The sequence below is a fragment of the Saccoglossus kowalevskii genome, chromosome 10 (genome assembly GCF_978046115.1).
Source record: "Saccoglossus kowalevskii chromosome 10, keSacKowa6.1, whole genome shotgun sequence".
In the NCBI taxonomy this organism is placed as follows: domain Eukaryota; kingdom Metazoa; phylum Hemichordata; class Enteropneusta; family Harrimaniidae; genus Saccoglossus; species Saccoglossus kowalevskii.
This window is the reverse complement of record NC_140650.1, coordinates 32,224,806-32,246,784: the sequence shown is the minus strand read 5'-3', so window position 1 is coordinate 32,246,784 and position 21,979 is coordinate 32,224,806. Positions and strand designations below refer to the sequence as shown.

At 35.9% G+C, this 21,979-nt stretch overlaps 1 protein-coding gene across 2 annotated transcripts; it reads right to left on the bottom strand.

The window, feature by feature from the left end:
- Positions 1-1,583: 1,583 nt before the first annotated feature.
- LOC100373298 (dopamine receptor 2-like) lies at positions 1,584-21,002 on the bottom strand. Of its 2 annotated transcripts, none has more exons than XM_006825670.3 (2): positions 20,944-21,002; positions 1,584-4,073 (listed from the first exon to the last, which is right to left on the bottom strand). In XM_006825670.3, the coding sequence occupies exon 2, from the start codon at positions 3,511-3,513 to the stop codon at positions 2,053-2,055; it is 1,461 nt and encodes a 486-aa protein (XP_006825733.1). In that variant the 5' UTR covers positions 3,514-4,073; positions 20,944-21,002; the 3' UTR covers positions 1,584-2,052. The 2 variants fall into 2 exon arrangements, with proteins under 2 accessions (XP_006825733.1, XP_085360644.1); XM_085504518.1 differs by lacking the exon at positions 20,944-21,002 and adding an exon at positions 9,900-9,972.
- Positions 21,003-21,979: the final 977 nt, after the last annotated feature.

Genomic DNA, 21,979 nt, shown 5'->3' with positions numbered 1-21,979 from the left:
AGTCATTCACCCCACCCCGCTCTCCAATATTTTATCCGAGTAGATGTCCGCAAAATTTAACAAATACGACAACGTGATCAAAGTGGGTGAGGTGAAGCCTTATTCGTAGGTTCTGATGTCAGTAGCTACTGAACAAAATCTACCTCCCGTGTTCTAACTAAGAACTAAAGAAACATTGAGGTCAGAAATGTCGCTAAAAGATACAATTGTTAATAAATTGACAATCGGGAATTTTTTTTTATTTATTTTTTTCTAATTAAAATGAGAAACACGTGAAAATACATAATAACTGTCGGCAAATTGGATGATTAAACAATATAAATGCCGGGCCTAACTCAATAAACAATGACCCCGTGTAAACAGTATCCCATGGCAGGGTTAGGTCAGGCGACATCGTAAATGCATACATACATATCTGCAAAGCAACCAACTGCAATGTCCTGTGTACGGTGTGTATCCCTGTATGACGTATGCAAATACAATGGTATTTAAGAATATTTGTTACGGTTATCGAAAATAAATACGGAGAAACCAATTCCTAAACTTTGTATATCTAATGCTCGTGACTCAAAGCTACATACCGTGGATACAAATCGTAACCAAGATCGAGTATATATCAGATAATTGTTTATCAATTGGAGCAATTTTGTACGATTTGTCTAATGATAATTTTAAATACACGCTAAAGATAATAATAGAATGAAATAATGCGTACATCGTCTCATCTGCAATGCTACAAAAAGCTCAAGCCCATTAATAGTCAGCGTGACAGGATCTTGGAGATTCTAGTTATTTATTTCATTCATTGTGATAGTTTTATCGCTAACGCCAATCAAAAGCGCTCGTTCTTCAAGGTGTGCTTCCATTCATACAGCCACATAGCTGCGTCAATTAGGTAGCGATCGAGACGATCACAACAGAAGTTAACTAGGAAGTTTATACAAAAGCCATTATGTGAATTATACGTGAGGCGAGGTACAGGAAATTATGTCTATAAACGCTTTGTATGAACGCGAAAATGTGCGTCTTCGGGGGGAGTTATCTCTACTGCTGTGTTTTTCACATTACATCAATCGCTATTAGGAAAGCTATATACCGGGTGTATTGTTCACGGATTGGCTGCATATATCATACGACGACATAGCAGTAAGAGGGCGACCCGTTGTCATTCACCCAATCCACTACGTCTAATTTGGAACTTCCATTTTCTGTATATGGATGTCTGTGTAAGCATACCCGGAGTAATATCAGTCAACATGATTAACTTTAATGACGTATTGCGTCCATGTGACACAATAAAAATGTCTCTCATTATTCAGAGCAACAAGCGAACCTTTGAATATATAAGTATATTATAACGCTCTTATAAAGATAAGTAAACTGTCAACTACGATCCCTAAATGCTACAGTAGAAAACTATTTCTAGTGTTGCGAACAATGTTAGGTAAAAAAAGTGAGATGCAGTAATGCTGAAGCGATAAAATGTCAATGCATTGTAGAGTTTGGGAATTATGAAGACTAAACACCATTTAAACATCAGATCTGTCTGCAATTACATAATAATACACACTGTTCTCATAGTATTTGTATAGAATTTGTTTTTATCGGAAATCAACAGGTGTGTTCTAGTACCATGTATAGCTTATTACAATGGTGCTCTCATGCCCATTACACAACTCATAGAGTATAGATAAATTCTAAAAAAATCCGAGGTATATTATCATTATATTCAAAGTTGTCATGTACTACTTAGGGAGTATCGTCTGATCAGACATGCAAAGAAGGAAAATTTCGAGGACTCAAAGAAACGTACAATATCCACGTGCTAGGCGCCGACAAAATATACGCAGGATTTTTTTAACAAGAATACATACTATATTATAGAAGACGTACCACAAACCGGTCAAGATAAATGATGGAGCTAATGGTGTTCGTTTCCCGGGAGTACAATCGATTTCTGAACTCTGTCCACCTTGAATACTGTTAAATGCTTCTGCACGTTAAAATTCCATAAACGCTGTCTGCGTTCAAATAGTCTACTTAAACCTACGTTTAGATACTGAGAATGGTGGTTTCCACATGAGACGAGAAAGTATTGGAATTCTTGCGTTGCTTCGGTCTGCGTGGCATGTGTATTTGAGTGTTCAGATTGGTTGGCAGACACGTGCACAGAATTTTAATAAACGCTCGCTTAAAATCACGACTGGAAAACGCGTAAATAAATGGATTCACTCCGCTGTTTAAGTATCCTAGCCAGGTGAATAGATTGTAAAGCAGGTCTGCGTTTTCAACGCAAACGTCCCCACAGATGCCGTAGAGAACATTAAGAACGAAGAAAGGCAACCAGCATATTATAAATACTCCCATGACGATACCCAATGTTTTTGCAGCCTTTCTTTCCTTCGCCAGGCGGATGAAACGTTTGCTTATATGTAGCCTTCTAACGGGCATCGCACGATTTCCTCTTCTGATCTGGGAGTCTAAACTGTCAGTCTCGTGTGTGCTGTTGCCATTGACATGGTTGTGCGTTCTGTACGCGGCGCCCCCGCCCCTGTGAATCCTCAAAGTGAGTACGCCGCCTTTGAAATCGGCGTCATTGTTCAGTGTTTTCATGCCTCGCCTCAGGCTTCTCATCTGTATTGCTGCAGCGCGGTAGATTTTGTAATATACAAAAACCATCACGAATAGTGGCACGTAAAACGATATACAGGACGAGAGGATCCTGTAGAGCGTGTCGTCAGTAAATAAGCACACGTTTTTACCGTTATCAATCGGGTCCACAGCACGCCACCATGCTATGGCTGGAAACGAAATCGACATAGAGCAAAACCAAACGAAAAATATTGTGATGTACGCACGTTTGAATGACATCCTGCCAGGATATGATATAGGATCTGTAATTGCCCAATATCTGTCCAGCGATATGACACATAAATTCATTATTGAAGCAGTGGCACTGAGTACGTCAAACGATCGCCACAGATCGCACCATATAACTCCAAACGGCCAGTAACCACCAGTCATTTCGAGTGTGATAGTGAAGGGTATAATTATGGAACCTACCAGGAGATCCGCAACTGCTAATGAAACTATGAAAAAATTGGTGACTGTACGCAAGTAGCTCATCCGCGACACGGCGACCATCACAAGTATATTTCCAAGCACAGTCACCATACAACATAGTGAGAGAAAAAGACCAAGTAAGACCTTCGTAGCGGAAACGGTGGTAGTTACGATGTATTCGTCGGAAGTGAAATTCGAATCGTTACCTCTAATCTGGCTAAAATTGATTGTCACGTTGACTGCGCTGAGATACACAGACAATTCACCCTGGTCGACAAAATAGCCGTGACCTATGGAATCATTATTTCTCATGCTATCATGGCTATACCACTGCTCGTACACACTTTCATTGCCCCAAAATGCTGTCAAGTTGGCGATGTCGCGGTCCAGTGTATTGTTTCCATCGGCCCCATGAAACACTGGCGATGTTATGTTAGCCGTCGAGTTCATTGTTGGTACCTTGTTATTGACGCTGGTCCAGTACGCGCACACAATGTATGACGATCTCCACCTTGTAGGTTTGAAACAAGTCTATCCAACATTACGCATGGCTAAAACAATATACCTTTTTCACAAAAACCTTATTTCTCACTCAAAACGCATATAGCCAGACGAGATCAGCATGTAAGCGTTGTAGAGTGGACGAGCACAGGTTGCTAGATCGCGTGTCAGTGCCCTTCTGGATGTATATCAGTTTCGCTGCTCACAGGAAGTACTGCGGTGGCGTTGTACACATTCCGTTCCAGCCGTTATCGGTAGCCGTGCTCCCAGTATAACGCCGAATGCTCTAATCTTTCCGATTTACACCGGGCAGTCTCAGTCCTTTCAGTTAATTCCGTAATATATAAAACAGATGACAAAATTCGAATAATTCGAATAGAATGGTTGTCCATAGAGTATACTCCAAAGAGTATTTATCATCCAGGAGGGGCAGCGGGAAATTCATGTTCTGCAATACAATCCCTCGCCGAGCTTCAATTTCATAAGATACCTCCTGTAGTTAATTAAATCTGTGGAAATAAGAAAAAATACTAATCAATCGCAGTGGGAGAGTGAAGTATTAGATGTGTGGGTGTCTTCTTAATTGTAACCATTCAGTAATTAATATGTATAATGCCCCAAGTACAAGGCCAAATCAATTACCAATTTATAACATGCAGTACTGAACAGTTAAACAGGGAAAACCAGTTGTTTAGCCGGGAGAGAAATCATAATAATATTGTTATTGTATTGCGTTAATAAAATGCGTACAATGCATAACATATGGGCTCGGATAACTTACAGAAAAACATACGTTAGCGAGGCTTTACATAAGTCTATGCTAAGTCTAGTACTCGTATGGAGAACCCGAAAAAACGAAAGAGTGTGCCGAGCGTCACAGAGACCACTACAACTAAAGGGTTGTCATTGGTCAAACAAGTATTTTAATAAATAAATTTGAATAGCACGTGACTGTGATTGAGGGCGACGCTCCACTGCTACTTTTGATAGGTTGCGGTGCTATCACTTAACATTGACACATGTGTCGTCTTTCCGTGACCTTCGAGTAGATGAAAACACCTTTTATTCTGCTTGCACCCCAGTATTGCTGACTGTAATTGTATAGTAGTTATCGTATAGTAGCAGTAGAAAAATGCAATGATTTTCATGAGAATCTGTTAAAGTACAACGTTGTGACGTTACCATCAGATAATCATTGTTATGAACACTTAATAAAGTGACAATTATGTATGATTTCTTTATTCGGGGACATTGTATAAACAATATAGTTGCACTTTATTAAGTATGTACTGTTGGCTGTGTCTGGTCCGAAGCATAAAGACATTTAGGCTAAAGAAATGGTAAACGTGGCTTTTCCTACATACGGCAGATCAATGACAATATAATGAGGAAATAATACGATACCTATGTCAAGTCAAATACGTGATTTTCGAAAAGTGAGCAAATGTTGTTGTTTTCTGGTCAAACATAGAATAGTTTGACATAATGTGAGCTAACACGCAATGCAGTCACCGACCCCCCCCCCCACTATTGCTCTGTGCCAGCACTTAAGGAACAAGACATAAACAGCTCTATATGTAACACAGTAAAGAAGGGAATACAATCAATTTGCGGGTCTGCTATTAAGAGTTTCTTTGCTATATGACATGAAACAAAATGATGTTCACTTTGTTAAGTATTGTTTCGTATTAATGAGCAGATGATAGAAATTACAAAAATGTTGAAGAATACATGAACAAATGTTAATCGAAGTGAAGTTGCTGAAACTAAAGAAGTATTGAATACGTAATAATAATAAAATAATAATATGTTTCCTACGTTTTAGAACCATTCAAGTTATAAATAGGGAAGACGTCCACTAAAGAATATATCCCTTTATGTACGAAAGTTACGTCGCAAATTACCTTTACTCGCTTTGCTGGTGTGACCAACATTTCATGTAATGTACAGTGACCTTTTAGATAACTTCCGGTTTAAATCACTACTATACAATACTATACATCACACTTATACAAATCAGTAGACTAGCATTGTGGGGCTAAATTGGTTTATTATTATTTCCCATTAGAACATCAAAGTAAACAATTACACCAAACACAGACATAGAACAATTAGTATGTCGGCATTGGCTTTCCATTTGAGATTATGTGTGTGACGAAATACCTCATGTCACATTAACTTTCAGACTGTCAGTTAATACATCTTTGGCAAACGCTGTTGGCGTTACACGTTTAAGCTTGAAAATATTATACGTATGTGATATATATATATTACCCGGGATAACTACATGAATGTTGTCGCAACGTCCAGCTTAGAGTGCTGTTTAGGAAAGACAGTTTGTTTATCAAGAGGAAATGCCACATATCATAGCGGAAATATTCCAAATTGTCCTTCCTAAAAGGTCAACATAATACTGCGGCTTTGTTTGTCAGCTGGGAATTCACGCCAGATTAGGTTGCTAGCTATCCCTACACGCACATATAAGCATATTAATAGAGACTCATTTAAAAATCAGTTGTCATTCTCCCCGACGGTTACTTCACGTCGAGATTTAATGTTTTTATATAACATGGCTTGATTCAAGTAAAAAAAACAATAATCATATTTTAATTATCATATAAAATTAACATTTACAAAGAAATTCTATTAACCTCGAATATCAAAGTTCATTGACTTTGACATCAAACAATTCGTTCATGCCATTTTCGGTCCAAAAATAAGCAAAATACATATGTCACATATATTATTGCAATGTTTATCGTACAAATTAGTTGTTCTTGTTATAATTGCCGGTATATTAACTGAATATTATTCACATAGTAGCAAAAGCGTGCGTTTGGGATTTGTTTTAATCTAAAAACCGTGGGAATATAATTCATTCCTGCTGGCTTCTCAGAAGGCGTATGTTATCAATCTCTTGCCAAGTAACACATTAACATAAATAGCATTTCTTTCATCGGAAGCCATTTAAACATTTAAATGGCGATAGATCACGCTACACACTATAACCTTAACATACCTACAGAATGAAATCAATCAGAAATACGTCCCTGGCACAAAATGAGAGAGATTTACATAGTGGGTAACAGTTCCCCATGGACTATGAAATAACATGCCTGCTTTACTGGCTGCATTCCATTGTTTTTATACTGGTCCATTCTTTACCTGACACACTATACATACGCCTGTATGAAACCAGTATTTTTAGTTCACTAACTAAACTCATAATATAATAACATATCCTACTACGAATCAAGCACGAAATCTGATCTTTGTCAACCCCTGTGTCGGTGTTATACGTTTTTTCACACACGCAGTGATGGCAAAGGACACGATTGAGTCATGGTATGTGAAAGCTATTGTGCTAATGAATGTACAACGTGCACATGTAACTGATAACCAAACAAATCTCCTCTGCTATTAACAAGATAATTCTGAATCATTTTTTTTCGATGTACCATAAGGAACTTTGGTCACATTCCTTCTTTGTATTATCACCAGCGAGATGAAAAATTATCAATCGAATTAGGCCCATTTACAACAGCACCGTACCGATAATAAAAGGATTAGTAAATACGCCTTTGTGTGTCGGCCTCGACTCAATTGTAAACTATTCCCGTATGTAACATATGTGCCGTGAACGACGTATGGCCATATCTGATCCGATATTACATACAGGGCACACCGAGTGTAGGTGATTATAGTCTTTCACAATAAAAATATGAACAGACAAAATATACAGAAAAAATGACTACAGCCAACATATTCTCCTTATATAATATCGTTTCAATGATTATATGGTCAATTTAAGAATTATCAATGAGCGACGAATTAGTCAAATCACCATTTATGTCAACTGAGTATAATCTGTAATCTGCAGTATTTAATTCACCATTCTCACTTTATTAAGTGGTGCAATATATTTACGGTTGAGAGATGTCTAAGGTCAGTGAGGTAGTTCAGCTGAACTAATTAAGACTAGAAAATGTAATTATCACCTTCTGAGTGTTTTGTTCTCGTATTGTTGTTAATATGAGAAAGAATCGTCGGGAATTATCCAAAAGTATACGGAATTTATTTGAATATTTGTTATATGTTAGTTTTCATTTACTTTGCATTGTTGACAGTTAAATTAATATTTAATAACATTATACTTTTCACTCTGTGAAGTGCCTTCTTGATGTTATTCAAAAAGCGCATAAAGAAACTGATAGAGTGAAAAACTTGTTGAAAGATGTGTCTTCTTTTAATTAGTCTGATTCTAGTTTCTAACGATGCGAAACGCGGAAAGAAGGGCATTATTGATCTTTCTTTCAATTTTTTTGCAAAAAGATATTGGAGTTGAGGAATCATACCACAATTTGTCTATTTTTCAAATGTCACATCGATTCATAGATGCAACACAATTGTTTTTCAAAAATCAGGTCATCGAACTAGTGACTATGGTAACGGGATATTGACTGTAGTAAATAGTACTTAACAGAAACTGTTATATCACACTTATTTAAAGCATATATATTCCATTACTTATATTTAAGGTTGAACTATTCTAATCAATACAAATATTATACTACCAGCAGTAATATGTTATTATATATTATTCAAATTATTTTGTTTTCCATTTTTTCCATCTTCTTCAAAACATCTGAACTGTCTATTTGTTCTTACTGTGCATAACTTAATGAGATATACATTTTTGTATTAGTAGTTAATCCCATATATATATATATATTAGTAAGAAGTATATATATATAATGGTCATTATAATGTTGGTATATTTGTTGCTAGATTGTGGAATGAAGTCCATTTCATTATTATGCAAATAGAATACAACATCTTCATTAAATCATTTTTGGAAGGTGCATTTTTGAATTAAAACACTCTTCGAATATGATGTATGTTATTAATATGTTACTAAGGGTGTAAAAATTCAGATAATCTGCCACATGTTTTTATTTACATACAGTTAATACAAATGCAATCTTTCCAGACGTGTGAGTAGTAAGTTAAGGGGCATTCCGTTATGCATATATACATGAGCACAATAAAAAGACGACAATGGTATAAAATCCACCGGATAGTAGTGATAAACAATGTAGTGGCCTGTAATTATGCATATACGAACTTAACAGATAATGGTAAAAGATTGAAACGATGTGCCTACTGAAATAGTACCACATTAGACTAGTGATTTTGGTAGTTAGAGCCGGTCACATCATCTTATTAACTATACACACAACAAGTGAGATGCTTTGGACAAACTGTTGAAACAATTGTTAATTAGTTCATTAGTGTCGTTCACACATGTTTTAAGTAGTAAATTACCTCATTAAATATTCCAAAACTATAAGTCATAAACAATTTCAATTTCGTTGTAAAAGATTTGTTTCTGGACTTGTTCACGAATACAACTCAATTATCACACCCCGTCCCATACGCACGCACACTTTGGTTAATTTTGCCACTACAAATAACTACGCCTGTCTTAAAAAATATTTGATACCACAATGGGCGTCATCAAAATGGGCGTCGCCTGTCTGTATAAAAAACAGATAAAATTCAAGATGAATATTAGCCGTTAGAATATTAGCTTGGGTGTGTGTGTAACAAGCAACTTCATTACTCGGTTTTAGGTTAAACTAACTCGCCAGCGATGGTACATTACAGACACAGACAGACTGGGCCGATTATTTTATGTTTACTTCACGTTATAGGTGATTAATAGTGCAATATAATAGAGTGCGTGAAAACGCCAGCTAGGCTATTGACATTTCTGATAAGTAAGCCCATCATTCGAACGCGCCACATCGACGTTATTAACTCACTGTGTTTGTACTTTGACAACACTGTTTAAAGGACTTAATATTTCTTTTTTGAATTTTTCAAGAGATGGGAAACTCGTTTGTATTCCATGTCTTATTAATTTCATATGGTGAAGTCAATAGTGCCAATGGGATATATACTACTAGTATTTAACTATGGTGTGATGTTAATTGTCTATCTATGCGTGACGACGTGCTACTCAAATCCCAGGAAGTCGCCAAGGTCTGGGTGTCATTGTAATTGAAATAACGCGAGTTGCCAAAATTGTATAATTCTACATATATTTGGCGATCGGAGCTGTGACAAAGTTACATATTATATAGATATATTTATGGTTTTGTTACAAAAAATGTAGATTCTATACACGTTAGAATGTCTGAATAGTTTGAATAGATTGAACATCGTCATGCGGCATGACGTATAATAACCAAAGTGCATTGGTATACATCACACCACGAGTAGAGTCAGTGTAAATATAAATTATAACTGCTAAATAGATAATATGAACTAACCTCAAAAACGTGAAGTAATAATGGCAATGTACAGAACGTTGCTACCCACAAAGTATTATTACGTATAACATCCCGTTTCTTGAAAGCCATATACACTGATGGCGTTTACTCGGTTAAAGGATAAAACACGTAATAACCGGGTTATCCTATGGCTGACGTGTACATTTGACTAGTTATGCCTAAGTACGTACCATCCTTGACATCACATTGCAAAAACGCTGATATCTTCCGATCTGATTTAACATTTCTATAGCTAAGTAGCTCATAGGTTGAAATACGACCACGCATATATTATCACTCCTGAAAACACTGCCGCTTGTCAGTTTCTCGGGAAATGTGATTTGTGGTGTGCAGGATATTTGATCATTTCCATACCTTCTCTTGTACGATACTACTAATTATCTGCACATGCCCGGTGGTGTTTTCTCTGCAGGGATTGGTTATCGTCGCGAAAGACTCATTAATGAGTCTGATCAGTTATTTTCTGACATGATCTTTGATTTTTGACTGTTTTGGAAGGCACTCCACACAATGATTTAGTTATGCTGTGAAATGAATTGCATAACTTTACTGACAGTTACGATATTTCATAATCGTAAGTTGTTCAAGAAAGTTATTTATTTATTTATTTATTTATTTATTTATTTATTTATTTATTTATTTATTTATTTATTTATTTATTTATTTATTTATTTATTTATTTATTTATTTATTTATTTATTTATTTATTTATTTATTTATTTATTTATTTATTTATTTATTTATTTATTTATTTATTTATTTATTTATTTATTTATTTATTTATTTATTTATTTATTTATTTATTTATTTATTTATTTATTTATTTATTTATTTATTTATTTATTTATTTATTTATTTATTTATTTATTTATTTATTTATTTATTTATTTATTTATTTATTTATTTATTTATTTATTTATTTATTTATTTATTTATTTATTTATTTATTTATTTATTTATTTATTTATTTATTTATTTATTTATTTATTTATTTATTTATTTATTTATTTGTCTGTGTGTTTGTTTGTTCGCTTGTTTTTTTTTTGTTTCTTTGTTTAATCAGTTAACTTTTGAAATTATCACATACCAGTATTTGTTTCTTACAAAGCGTTAACGGTCAAAGGTCAGGGACGGATTATGTACTTCGTGGCAATTAAATTGATACATTTGTATTCCTAGCTTTATGGAGCATTTTTTCTGAAATGTTTACAATCTGTCGTTGATCATTGCACAACTTTCTCTCAATGTACGACCGACAGACTTTAACGGTGTCGCTACTCGTGCGTTCTAAAGGAAATTGTTCAAAGCGTTTCGTCTGTGTTAACTACCGCCAAAATCAATACTTTTAACGCATTGGTAGATTTTATTTATTGAAAATTCAGGAAGTGACGATACTAAACTAACTTTTATGTCTAGATGCAAGCATATTCTTTTTATAGTCGAATTAGACGAGCTCTAAACTTATCGATTATGAGTGCGACTATTTGACGGAAACTGTTTAAATGTAGGTTAGCTGAACAGTCTGGACTGCTTACATGTCACATTTTATCTGTGTGATATACAGAGCTACTAATTATGTGAAGGGTTATACTCGTTACAATTCTAGCAATTGTCTTGACCTTACGCACTAGTGTGACTTGTTATAAGTAAATTCATCTTTTTCTCGATTCATTATCAGACTTTGAGTTTCAGTCTCGCCTTTCATTGGCTGCACTGAGACAATACATATATCGTCATTGCGGTTAAGAGTCGGTTAACAACTCAAAGGGAGGTGATGAAAACAGTAAATTTACATGTAACATGTTAGGCAAAATATTAAATTAAATAAAACATAGTTTACAGTAACCTTGGGAAAAATATCGCTAAAATCTGAGAAGAAAAAAATTGCACAGTGGTTCAATCATCTACGCGAACAAAGTTGTTAGTGGTAAACCCTGTTCTATGTAAACAACTCTATAGTGTTAAACATGCCTTGGCAATCAGAGTCCCAGTTGTACGTTTAAAATGGTTGACTACAAGATTGATAAAATTCAAGTTCATAGAAGTGGATAGGCATTGCAATACATCGGCGAATCAGCAGTTGGCAGTTTTCACAATTTGTTAAAAACCAAATTATTGCCGGTCACCCATTTTTAATGAGATTGAAAAAGGTTTGGCCAATACTTCTTAAGTACGTTGACACATGCTAATTGAAAACACGTGAGGCATACAGGTATATTTCAGCAGATTATACAACACAGTGATGGAAGCTTGTGTTGGATGTATTGTGTGTTCTTGATTAATTATAACTGAATTAAAGTGAGTGAGTGAGTGAGTGAGTGAGTGAGTGAGTGAGTGAGTGAGTGAGTGAGTGAGTGAGTGAGTGAGTGAGTGAGTGAGTGAGTGAGTGAGTGAGTGAGTGAGTGAGTGAGTGAGTGAGTGAGTGAGTGAGTGAGTGAGTGAGTGAGTGAGTGAGTGAGTGAGTGAGTGAGAGAGTGAGTAAGTGAGTGAGAGAGTGAGTAAGTGAGTGAGTGAGTGCGTGAGTGAGTGAGTGAGTGTGTGAGTGAGTGAGTGAGTGAGTGAGTGAGTGAGTGAGTGAGTGAGTGAGTGAGTGAGTGAGTGAGTGAGTGAGTGAGTGAGTGAGTGAGTGACGGAGTGAGTGAGTGACGGAGCGAGCGGGCGGGCGCGCGTGTGAGTGAGTGAGTGACGGAGTGAGTGAGTGAGGGAGGGAGCGAGCGGGCGGGCGCGCGTGTGAGTGTGTGTGTGTGAGTGAATGAGTGAGTGAGTGAGTGAGTGAGTGAGTGAGTGAGTGAGTGAGTGAGTGAGTGAGTGAGTGAGTGAGTGAGTGAGTGAGTGAGTGAGTGAGTGAGTGAGTGAGTGAGTGAGTGAGTGAGTGAGTGAGTGAGTGAGTGAGTGAGTGAGTGAGTGAGTGAGTGAGTGAGTGAATGTCAATTTTCTGCAGTAAATAAAAAGTTTTGTTCGGTCAAATTTGCATATCAAAGAAACAATACCGAATAACGTGTTTAGTTATAATCATTATATGGGATTGCCATATTAATTCAAATAATTATATATTAATTTCGCTAATACTAATACAGTGCCATGTGTTTTATATTATCCTTGATATTAATACGGTAGAATTTCAACAGTTGTTCGTATGATAAATTACATTGACTTATTAATTACTTGCTTATATATATCAACTCCGTGTGTGTATGCACAATCGCGATTTTTATGAATGATATAGATGTGTATTCACCTGCTATACACCACCATTACTATTGTACTAATACACTATCACGTGCCGGTGTATCATGGGACTTTCGACAAATAGATATATAACCCATAACGAATACACCCAGAGCTTCGTATGTCTGACTGACTATACCAACAAGGTGATGACAGTTACAAAGAATGCATGGTAGCCGATATGCGACACATTAATGGCGGTACTCTTAGTCAGCGATGTTACCTGGAATTTATAGGTGTAACCCGTCTCAATACATACAATTATACTAAGAAGTGTTTTGGTTTTTCTCAATGGTATAATAAATTTAATGATATATTCATATTTTCGATGAATAATCTATGATATATTCCCAATGTACGATTAAAGTGACAACGAAATCATATTGCCATAACGTACTGTCATGTAACTATAACAGTTGCTATGCTGGAACGTTTGGTGGGACGTTCCCGGTCGTTAATCCCGGACACTTCAATGATGCTTTCGCAACGGACCCTTTCTCTGTGTTGTTATTGATGCACCCAGTCCTAAATCGTAGCTCGTCAATGTGTTTATTCAACGTTTGCGGTAGATTTGTGATGTTGTTAACATGAAACAAAATCAGTGAATTCGTACGACTAAACAACCGGCAAATGATCCCCACGTGGACAAACTTGGTAATTCGCATCTCGTAACTTAATCGTTCGGGTAATTTAGAACAAGTATTGCATACAGTCTTCTTCACACCAGCCTCGTAAAAATACAATGCTATTTACCTGTTTTCTAAATTAAAAAGAATTATTACATTAAATGTATTAAATACAACTATATTTTCTCCTGTTGCTACCTAGACCTTCAGTTTTCATGGCGATTTGCGGATTACCAATCGTGTATCGTTATCATGCCGCACACCCAATCAGAACATGGATATGTGTTTGTTATTTATTTCCTATTGTATGATGTGAAAATACGTTTAACCTTAAATAAAAGCGACTTCAGGCATGATATGTTGGCTCAATTACAAGCATCCTTGTTGTTTACACTACTTCTGTTGAATGGTACATTGGAGGGCCAATTATCACGCTAAATAGAACGCTCGAATAGTTTTCCATCAGAATGACTTTCTGTCTAATGATAGATTCTGCATATTTTATTCCCAGGCGTGACGCTTTGATGCCTTTGAAGATGAAATTAGCATAAGCTGGAGTCCAGGATAACTACGAAAGATGGCTCAGTTGGTATAGTGTTAAAATTACCTAGGAAGAAGAACAATATGTCTGAATAAATTGAAGGAATTACCTAATTCAAGACATTTGTGACCTCGGCGAAGCTCTATCAAGGGATGGGTCAAAGTTCAACAGCAAAACTATTATGCATATGTAATCTATAAGCACTATCTAAGAGAGAAAGAATCTGTAATTTATAAAGCTAGACAATCTACCAGCTTAAATACCGACGTTCTACTTAATTTGGAATGAGTTCTCATCTAAAAAAAGATTTTCTTAGGGGTCATTCGAGAAGGAATATTCAGATTTCGAGGTTGGGCGCAAAACGTATTTATTTGCTATTAGTAACGGTATTTCTTCCAGTGTAATAAACCTAGATGTTGATAGTCATTGCAAGGGGTGGCTTTATTCTTATATATTAGAATACACGTGTATGGTTTAATCTACCTAGATTTGATGTTTAAAGAACAATTAGGAAAAATGTGTCATTAATGCCTTTTTTTTGCTTTGCAAATGAACGTAATCTAATGAACTCTAATGAAGAAAATCATTAATAATTGATGTCCACATTATGAGAATTCCTGTGTATTATCATTAGTTGTTTACAAAGCAGTCAATGTGGCACGTTGTAACATTATTGAAAGCAATCCGAACGAAGTTATTACAACAGCTGTTATTGTCCGGTGTACATAACCTTTTAAAATGTTGATGTTAAAAGTGTAGATTAAAGATTTGTTTACAACAAAGATTATTCAAACAAATAACTCCAGTTGACGATTGCAAATTAGGTCAAATTAATTAACTTAAGCCATTGAATAGTATCATGATGTATACTGTTAGCAACTAACGCTTTCGAAAATAGCTTTGGGTAATCGCTTCAATGCGATAATGTAATTTAAAACTACTTTAATGTTGTATTATATAATTGAGAAATAGTTCCAATGTGATACTTTGTATACCAGCACAATGATAATACCACACGAATTCGCGAATATTGTAGTCTGGGTTCACATATTTTTTTTTAATTCGATTGCTATGGCTATTCGATGGCTATTCGATTGATTTATGTTAGATGTCCGCTTCTGATATATTTTACGTTCATAGAGGGTCCAATTTTTTCGTAACTATCGCGACAGCTGCAATTTGTAATGTTTGTTCAGGGATCCAATTAACAAATCCATCAAATCTGTAAAAACTTAGCAACCTAGCCCGTTAATTCATATATGATTGATATAAACTACCATACCATGCCTTTCGCTAAAAAGGGAAATAAACATGAAAAACTGGCCTGTCAAAGACTAACTCGGGAGTCGGTTTTATTCACATATCCGTTCTTTATATTTTTTGTAAGATGTTACAGGGAATTGGACTGTTATGATATGGTATTCACAGGTTGTTATCAAAATAATGGTCAGTTTCTTGATAGACAAATTAAGAACATACATGGTGAACCATCTGAAAACTGATGAGATTACGTTCGAATCTTATCTGATCATGCGCTGCCCATGTTCTCATTAAGATAGGGCAGTGACATATTACACATGTGTTTTACAGTTAACCACCACATGTCGCGTGGTTGCCTATGTTCACATGATTAAGACATAACATACGATACCTAAAGCAAGGTGAAATTTTGAATCAATTATTAGTAAATTGTCTTTGTGTTTATACTTCATTATGCAGATTAACATAATTATAGTAAACAAGTTGAGGTCATGATGTTAGCTGATTTATAAAACGGCCTACTTCGTTGACCGAGTATTTTGGTCACAAATCAATATACGCATTTAGAGTGAAAAAGGTTTAACAGTAAAATTACAGAGTGCCAGGAACCTACGCCAACTGCTGGGTTACATTCTTGTTCTTTCCATGACTATGACAATCTCAATGAAATGATAATCAGTCTATTGAACTTTATCATTTACAGGGGCCATAACAACTGATGTATAACTCAAAACGAATCTTTGGTCGAACGAATAGTTCTCATGTTATATGTTTTTTTCGGATTCAGTAGAGTATCTCATTGATGCCTTGTTCTGTCACGTTGATATTACTTATTGTACTGTAATAGTGAAATGTTACATCTTCCTTACTGATGGATATTAAATCTTATAATGTGTCATTTGTTTGTGTTTTGTATTCTAAGATTATATATTCTTTTTACGAATTCAAATATCGAGTAGTTCTGCACAAGATAGTGCACCCGTGATTATTAGCTCCGTCGCCATAAGTTGCTGCTGCCACATATTCGACGTAGCATATTCGATTGAAACATGTTAATTTGCAACAATCTGTTGTTGCGACATAAATTAAATTACACTGAAAATAAAACATGACAAATAAATACCCAATCATGTTAATCTAAAACACCCAGTAATAACACCATTCGACAGTGTGTGTATATAGCAATTTTATCAAAAGTACAAGAAACAGCAAACAGTACTTCATATTTGCGAATTCTATTTTAATTCGCTGGTAGCGTTAATCTTAGCTAATGTTAGACACTGAGTAATGTTTTGTGTTACGTCACACACATGCCTAGACTAATGCCTTATTTTTGCTTCACTGCATTTTCAAAACAGATTATCCACTAAGCACTTGGGCAGTGTAGAAACAGTGTATGGGGTCTCATATAATATTTGAAATGATTGGGGTTTATTGTTTATTCTCTTATTGGTCTTATACTGGCAAAATAACATAAGCGTTAAGACAGATTTCGAAACACGATGTAAAATAATTTAACAAAATATATTAAATTGGGACGCTCGCCTCGTCAACAATGAAACTATTATTATTTAATACTTGAATGAATAATAGAATGATGGAACAACTGCATACACACATTTTCAATACTTTCAAAACGTCGTAAAATCCTGTCTGCCTGTAAAAATACGTAAAACTATAACAGTTTGCGACCTACTTTGTAGATGAAATATATTACACAGCTGCGTCGAATAACTATGCCGGAAAAACGGTAATTTATTTCTTTCGAAGCACAGACGTGTTGACAAGATGAGGCTATCTCAGCATGTGAGCACGCGAGATTAATAAACTAGTACTTTTTAGATGTGCTGTCTTTCGTAAGACACTTATGGGAGACGAAAAAAGCGTGCATTATTAGGGAACTCTTTTCGCTGTCAATCGAAATTTAGTGAATAAAAGAGGATGTTCTTCAAGTTGATTGGCACGTTATGACTACTGAGTGTTAACTATACGAAACATTATGAGAACTCGTCAACTTACGTGCCTCTGAAGCATACCCATCGACTACCGCTCACCGTTCAGTGTGCAAGGTTCTCGGTTACCTCCAAAGAAAGTGGCCTACACATTTTTATTTGCATACCGCGTGCAAATGACTTGAAACCATATCAATAACCCATGCGTTGATGAGCATTCTCTGATTGCATGCACCATGTGTGACACCAGACTCTATCAGTTCTACTTCGCCGCCAGTTCCCCTATTATAGTAGTCCTCGATAAATTACTGTACTAGTGGCAGTGAAATGTGGCTGGCAGTTTGCAAACACATATCGGTGTGTCTAGTGTGTGCCTAACTGATATAATTGTGAATGGTGTATATTCATATAACCATTAGAATGTAAAGTAGCCGACTACGTATCGAACTTATGGGTATATTGTGTTTACAACTAGAATTGAAAACAGTCGCGTATTTCAATTGGATTCTGTACAACCTAGTAAAGTTAATAGGCAGATTCTTTTTTGGGGGGTGACGGTCATCTCTAGAATGCAAATCCCTCCAGTGTGGGTTGATCGTCGCAACATATTGAATATTTAACCGATGCTGCAACAAAATGATGTTTTGGTTGAACAGTATACCATTTTACGGCTGAAAGCCCGACTGTCGCTGCCCGGGCAACTAAAAGAGTCACAGTCACGCCAGGCAGTACGTTAACATAAAAACGCCATCAGTGCCCAGACACGTGACATACACAAGTGTTAAAGCCAGTTTACAGCGAATTTGAACGTTTGAAACGACATAAATACAACGTGAACAATGTGGTCGACTATCAAGCGGTTTTTTTATGTCAATTGCTTATTAAAGCGCCAAGCTTGTATTGAAAGGTGTGTTGTAGGCATTTTGTCAACGTAATGCAAATACTCGTGACGTCATAGGGACACAGCATAGAGACATAATCCATTACGCAGCCGAATGTACTGGTCGTCGATCGAGGAAAGCAATTAGGACTTGTATGGACTTGAATGTGCTGGTCCTACGCACTGACAACCTCAAGATTTTCAAAAATAAATATGTTTTACATAAAACTATGGCCGCTGACGCAAATTGTTAATAAAATAGTCTTCTCATACAGTGCTGTCTAATCATATTATACTCTGCTAATAATGAAGTATAATCTTACACCGCCTCCAGAATATGCACTGTGTACAACATTCGAATTGTATTCACAATAGGTGTTGTAAGAAGCTATTAGGAAATCGCATTAAAAATAATGAATTTTTAATGAAAAAAGTGTTAACATTTCAGTGTTTATAAACTGTCGTGAAATTGAGTATTGCTTTTTCTTTAATATATTTCCTTTAAAAAACATTATATTGAAGTCAGTCTCTGTTCGTGACTAAGGTATTGGAGGCACACTTTTAAGGTAGCTTTCCAAATTGTTATTTTTCGGAAAACTATTTTTGACGGACAATCCTTTTCTGTTACTAATCCTGTCATATTCGCTATATTATTTTATGTATTGGAGCTGCATACAACAACATAGTACATTCACATAGTGAAATTCATGAATCAGTTTTCAAGCTGAGGTCAGAAAGTAATTGTAACTGTTTTGGATCATAACTAATTGCCATGGTGATGTAACAATAGCTGAGATTGAGATGTGACGGGATGAGTCAATGGTCCTGATCCTGAAATACAGTTACATCCAATAATGAAAGACATGTTCAGTCTGGCTGCTGCTGCTGACAAAGAAACAAATGGAATGAGCACGATTTTTAAATCCTATAATAATGCATAATAAGCCTGTTTTAAGATTACATCGTATATGTTAGTCTTCATTACGCTGTGCCTTAAATTGTGTTGGTATATGTATTACTTATGTACGACGTCGCTCACTGATGGTGTTTCTACTCTGTTGAAAATACCCCTACTCTTAATGTAGTAATAAATCGTGCACTGTGGTAACGGTGGATTTACTGTTGCCATGACTATCCAAATGCACTCATGTTAGCTACCATGTTACGGTTTATTCAACTCAGAGCGAATTGAATGTACGGCTACGTAACTCGAGTTAACTGCGTTCGAGTTACAAACGGTAACTAGGAGAGTACAACCGATTTTCACAAAATTGCTTTTTGAATTATGGTGAATTGTAGTTACATCTAATTAGGCTACATGGAAAAACGACTTTCTTATTTGCTTAAATTCTATGGAATGTCCAATTTATAACCAATCGATGTAGTTCAAGTTTAGTTACTGAGTAACATTCTTTAGGTGACAACTATGGCAGTGCGTCGTATAAACGAGAGATATTTGTGTTTCATCAAGCTGCCAATTGAACAGTCAAAATATGTTTCTCTTTTATTTGCTTTGCTGATATTATTTTTTCTTTCGAGTGCGTATGCCGAAGGCCACTGTGAATGTAGATCACTCATACACTCGTACACGTACATCCTTGCTAATAAGTGTGTCTTACAGTTTTTATTTGAAGAGAGAATCCGGAAGAAAAAACAAACATTTTGCTCACGTCACATTTTAACTCTAGTTTGCACATTTCCGAACACAATGTCTGTCGTTACATCATTGTTGTTTTGAGATATACCTGTTTGAAAAATGAAATGTCAAGTTAAAGTTTTAAATCAACGTTCCATAGTTGCGCTCATCCAAATGTGGTGCGATGCACAGATCATCATCGTTGTTCTCTGCTAACGGAAATATTTCTCCCGAGTTCAGTTTATAGAGGTACGCCAAACATAAATTAAAGAGTATGGAAAAATGCATTTTAACGAAGTGTACGTAATATTCAAAATCAACACTTCGTAACTCTAACTCAATTTTATGTTTTCTTAACTCAAAAAAAGTATGCTCGTTTTTCAATCAATGGGAACGTGATGATCTTATGCATTCCTTTTAACCACCCACAGATATGCTTGAATGACTGATACACGCATAAGACATTAGTACGCGACGAGAGCCAAAACGCTATTTTCAAGACAAGACTGAAACACTTCCGTCAGCGATAATCGCAGAGTACCTTGTTTTCATTATATAGTCAACAAACTCGTTTTACGCGTTACCGAATCGTGAATCAATTTTGCCGTGATGGAAAACATGCATTTAATAAAGTACTCACGGCGAAATTTGAAAGAATAAGGTTGCGACCTACCAGCGTTTGAAATCACAATGCCAACAATATAGTGACGTCATTGTCGCGGTGGTGTGATTTTTGACTGTGTTCCCATATGTGGCACCCATCGCATGTCGAGTGTTCAGCATTATTCTCTCAACTAAGGTTTGCGCTGATTATCAAGCAAATAAGAACTTAGAGGGATGCTTCTTAGTTATTCCCCAACGGTGGGAGATAATTGATGTAGTAAAGGATGTAATACGAACCGTTAACACCATTCACCGGTATCGCTATCACACATTTACGCTCACATAAGCCGGCTACAGAAATCGTGATAATACAACAAAAGTGTAGTTACCTCATCCGCCGTGCAGTTTAGAGTATGAAACCCAGTATTTCATTTTTTCCCATTGGTAGAAATTACATAAAGGATTTAATGATCGACACCAGGCAAACAAGTGGACAGCGGAATGATTAATTGATTTGTCGTTAGAATAATTACTATTCACATTATACTGATTCTCTATAAAGAAATGGAGATAATGTATCTTACAGCTATTGAATATAAATAATCTTCATTAATTTGGATTATTTCAAAATATAATAATAACGTGGACACTACGGACAATCTGATTTACCTTTTGTTATTATTTGTTTGAGTAGTTTAAACCAGCATTATGTAAATCTGTGCAACAACACGATTGTGTAGAGGACGTTCTGAATATATTATTTCTAGTAGGGGTGATTTATAATGCTACTGTGTTTGGTTTGACTCATTATTGCTTATGCCAACAGCTGCGAATAAAACATTTAATGTGATATTCCTGCAGGCATCACACTCTTGTGTCATATGGTGGATTATAAAGCTACGCAACACCTTTGTAATCGCTAGTCTGCATTGAGATAACATGTTCCTTGTCAGGCGTGATTACAACACGGAAAAATAACAGTCAATTGTGCATGTCGTTTACATTTAGTTGGGGTGTTATGCTTGTCATCACCATGTTCAAAATGGTGTATATATAAATATGCAAATAGCGTGTTCTCGTGTCGTATATAGGAAAGCTTCGAAATTCATACTGGTTTTGATAGAACGTAAATACACACCAACATCAACCACCACCCACCCCCTCCCGCCCCACCGTGAAGTAGACATCAAATGGTTCAGCAGTTATTCATGATTGGGTACTTTGGTAGGATATGAACGTAGTATTGTCAATTTGGCACGCTGTAAATCGTGCTTGCCTGGCGAATTACATACTTGCCCACAATACTTCAGAAGTGTTTTTATTATACGCATAA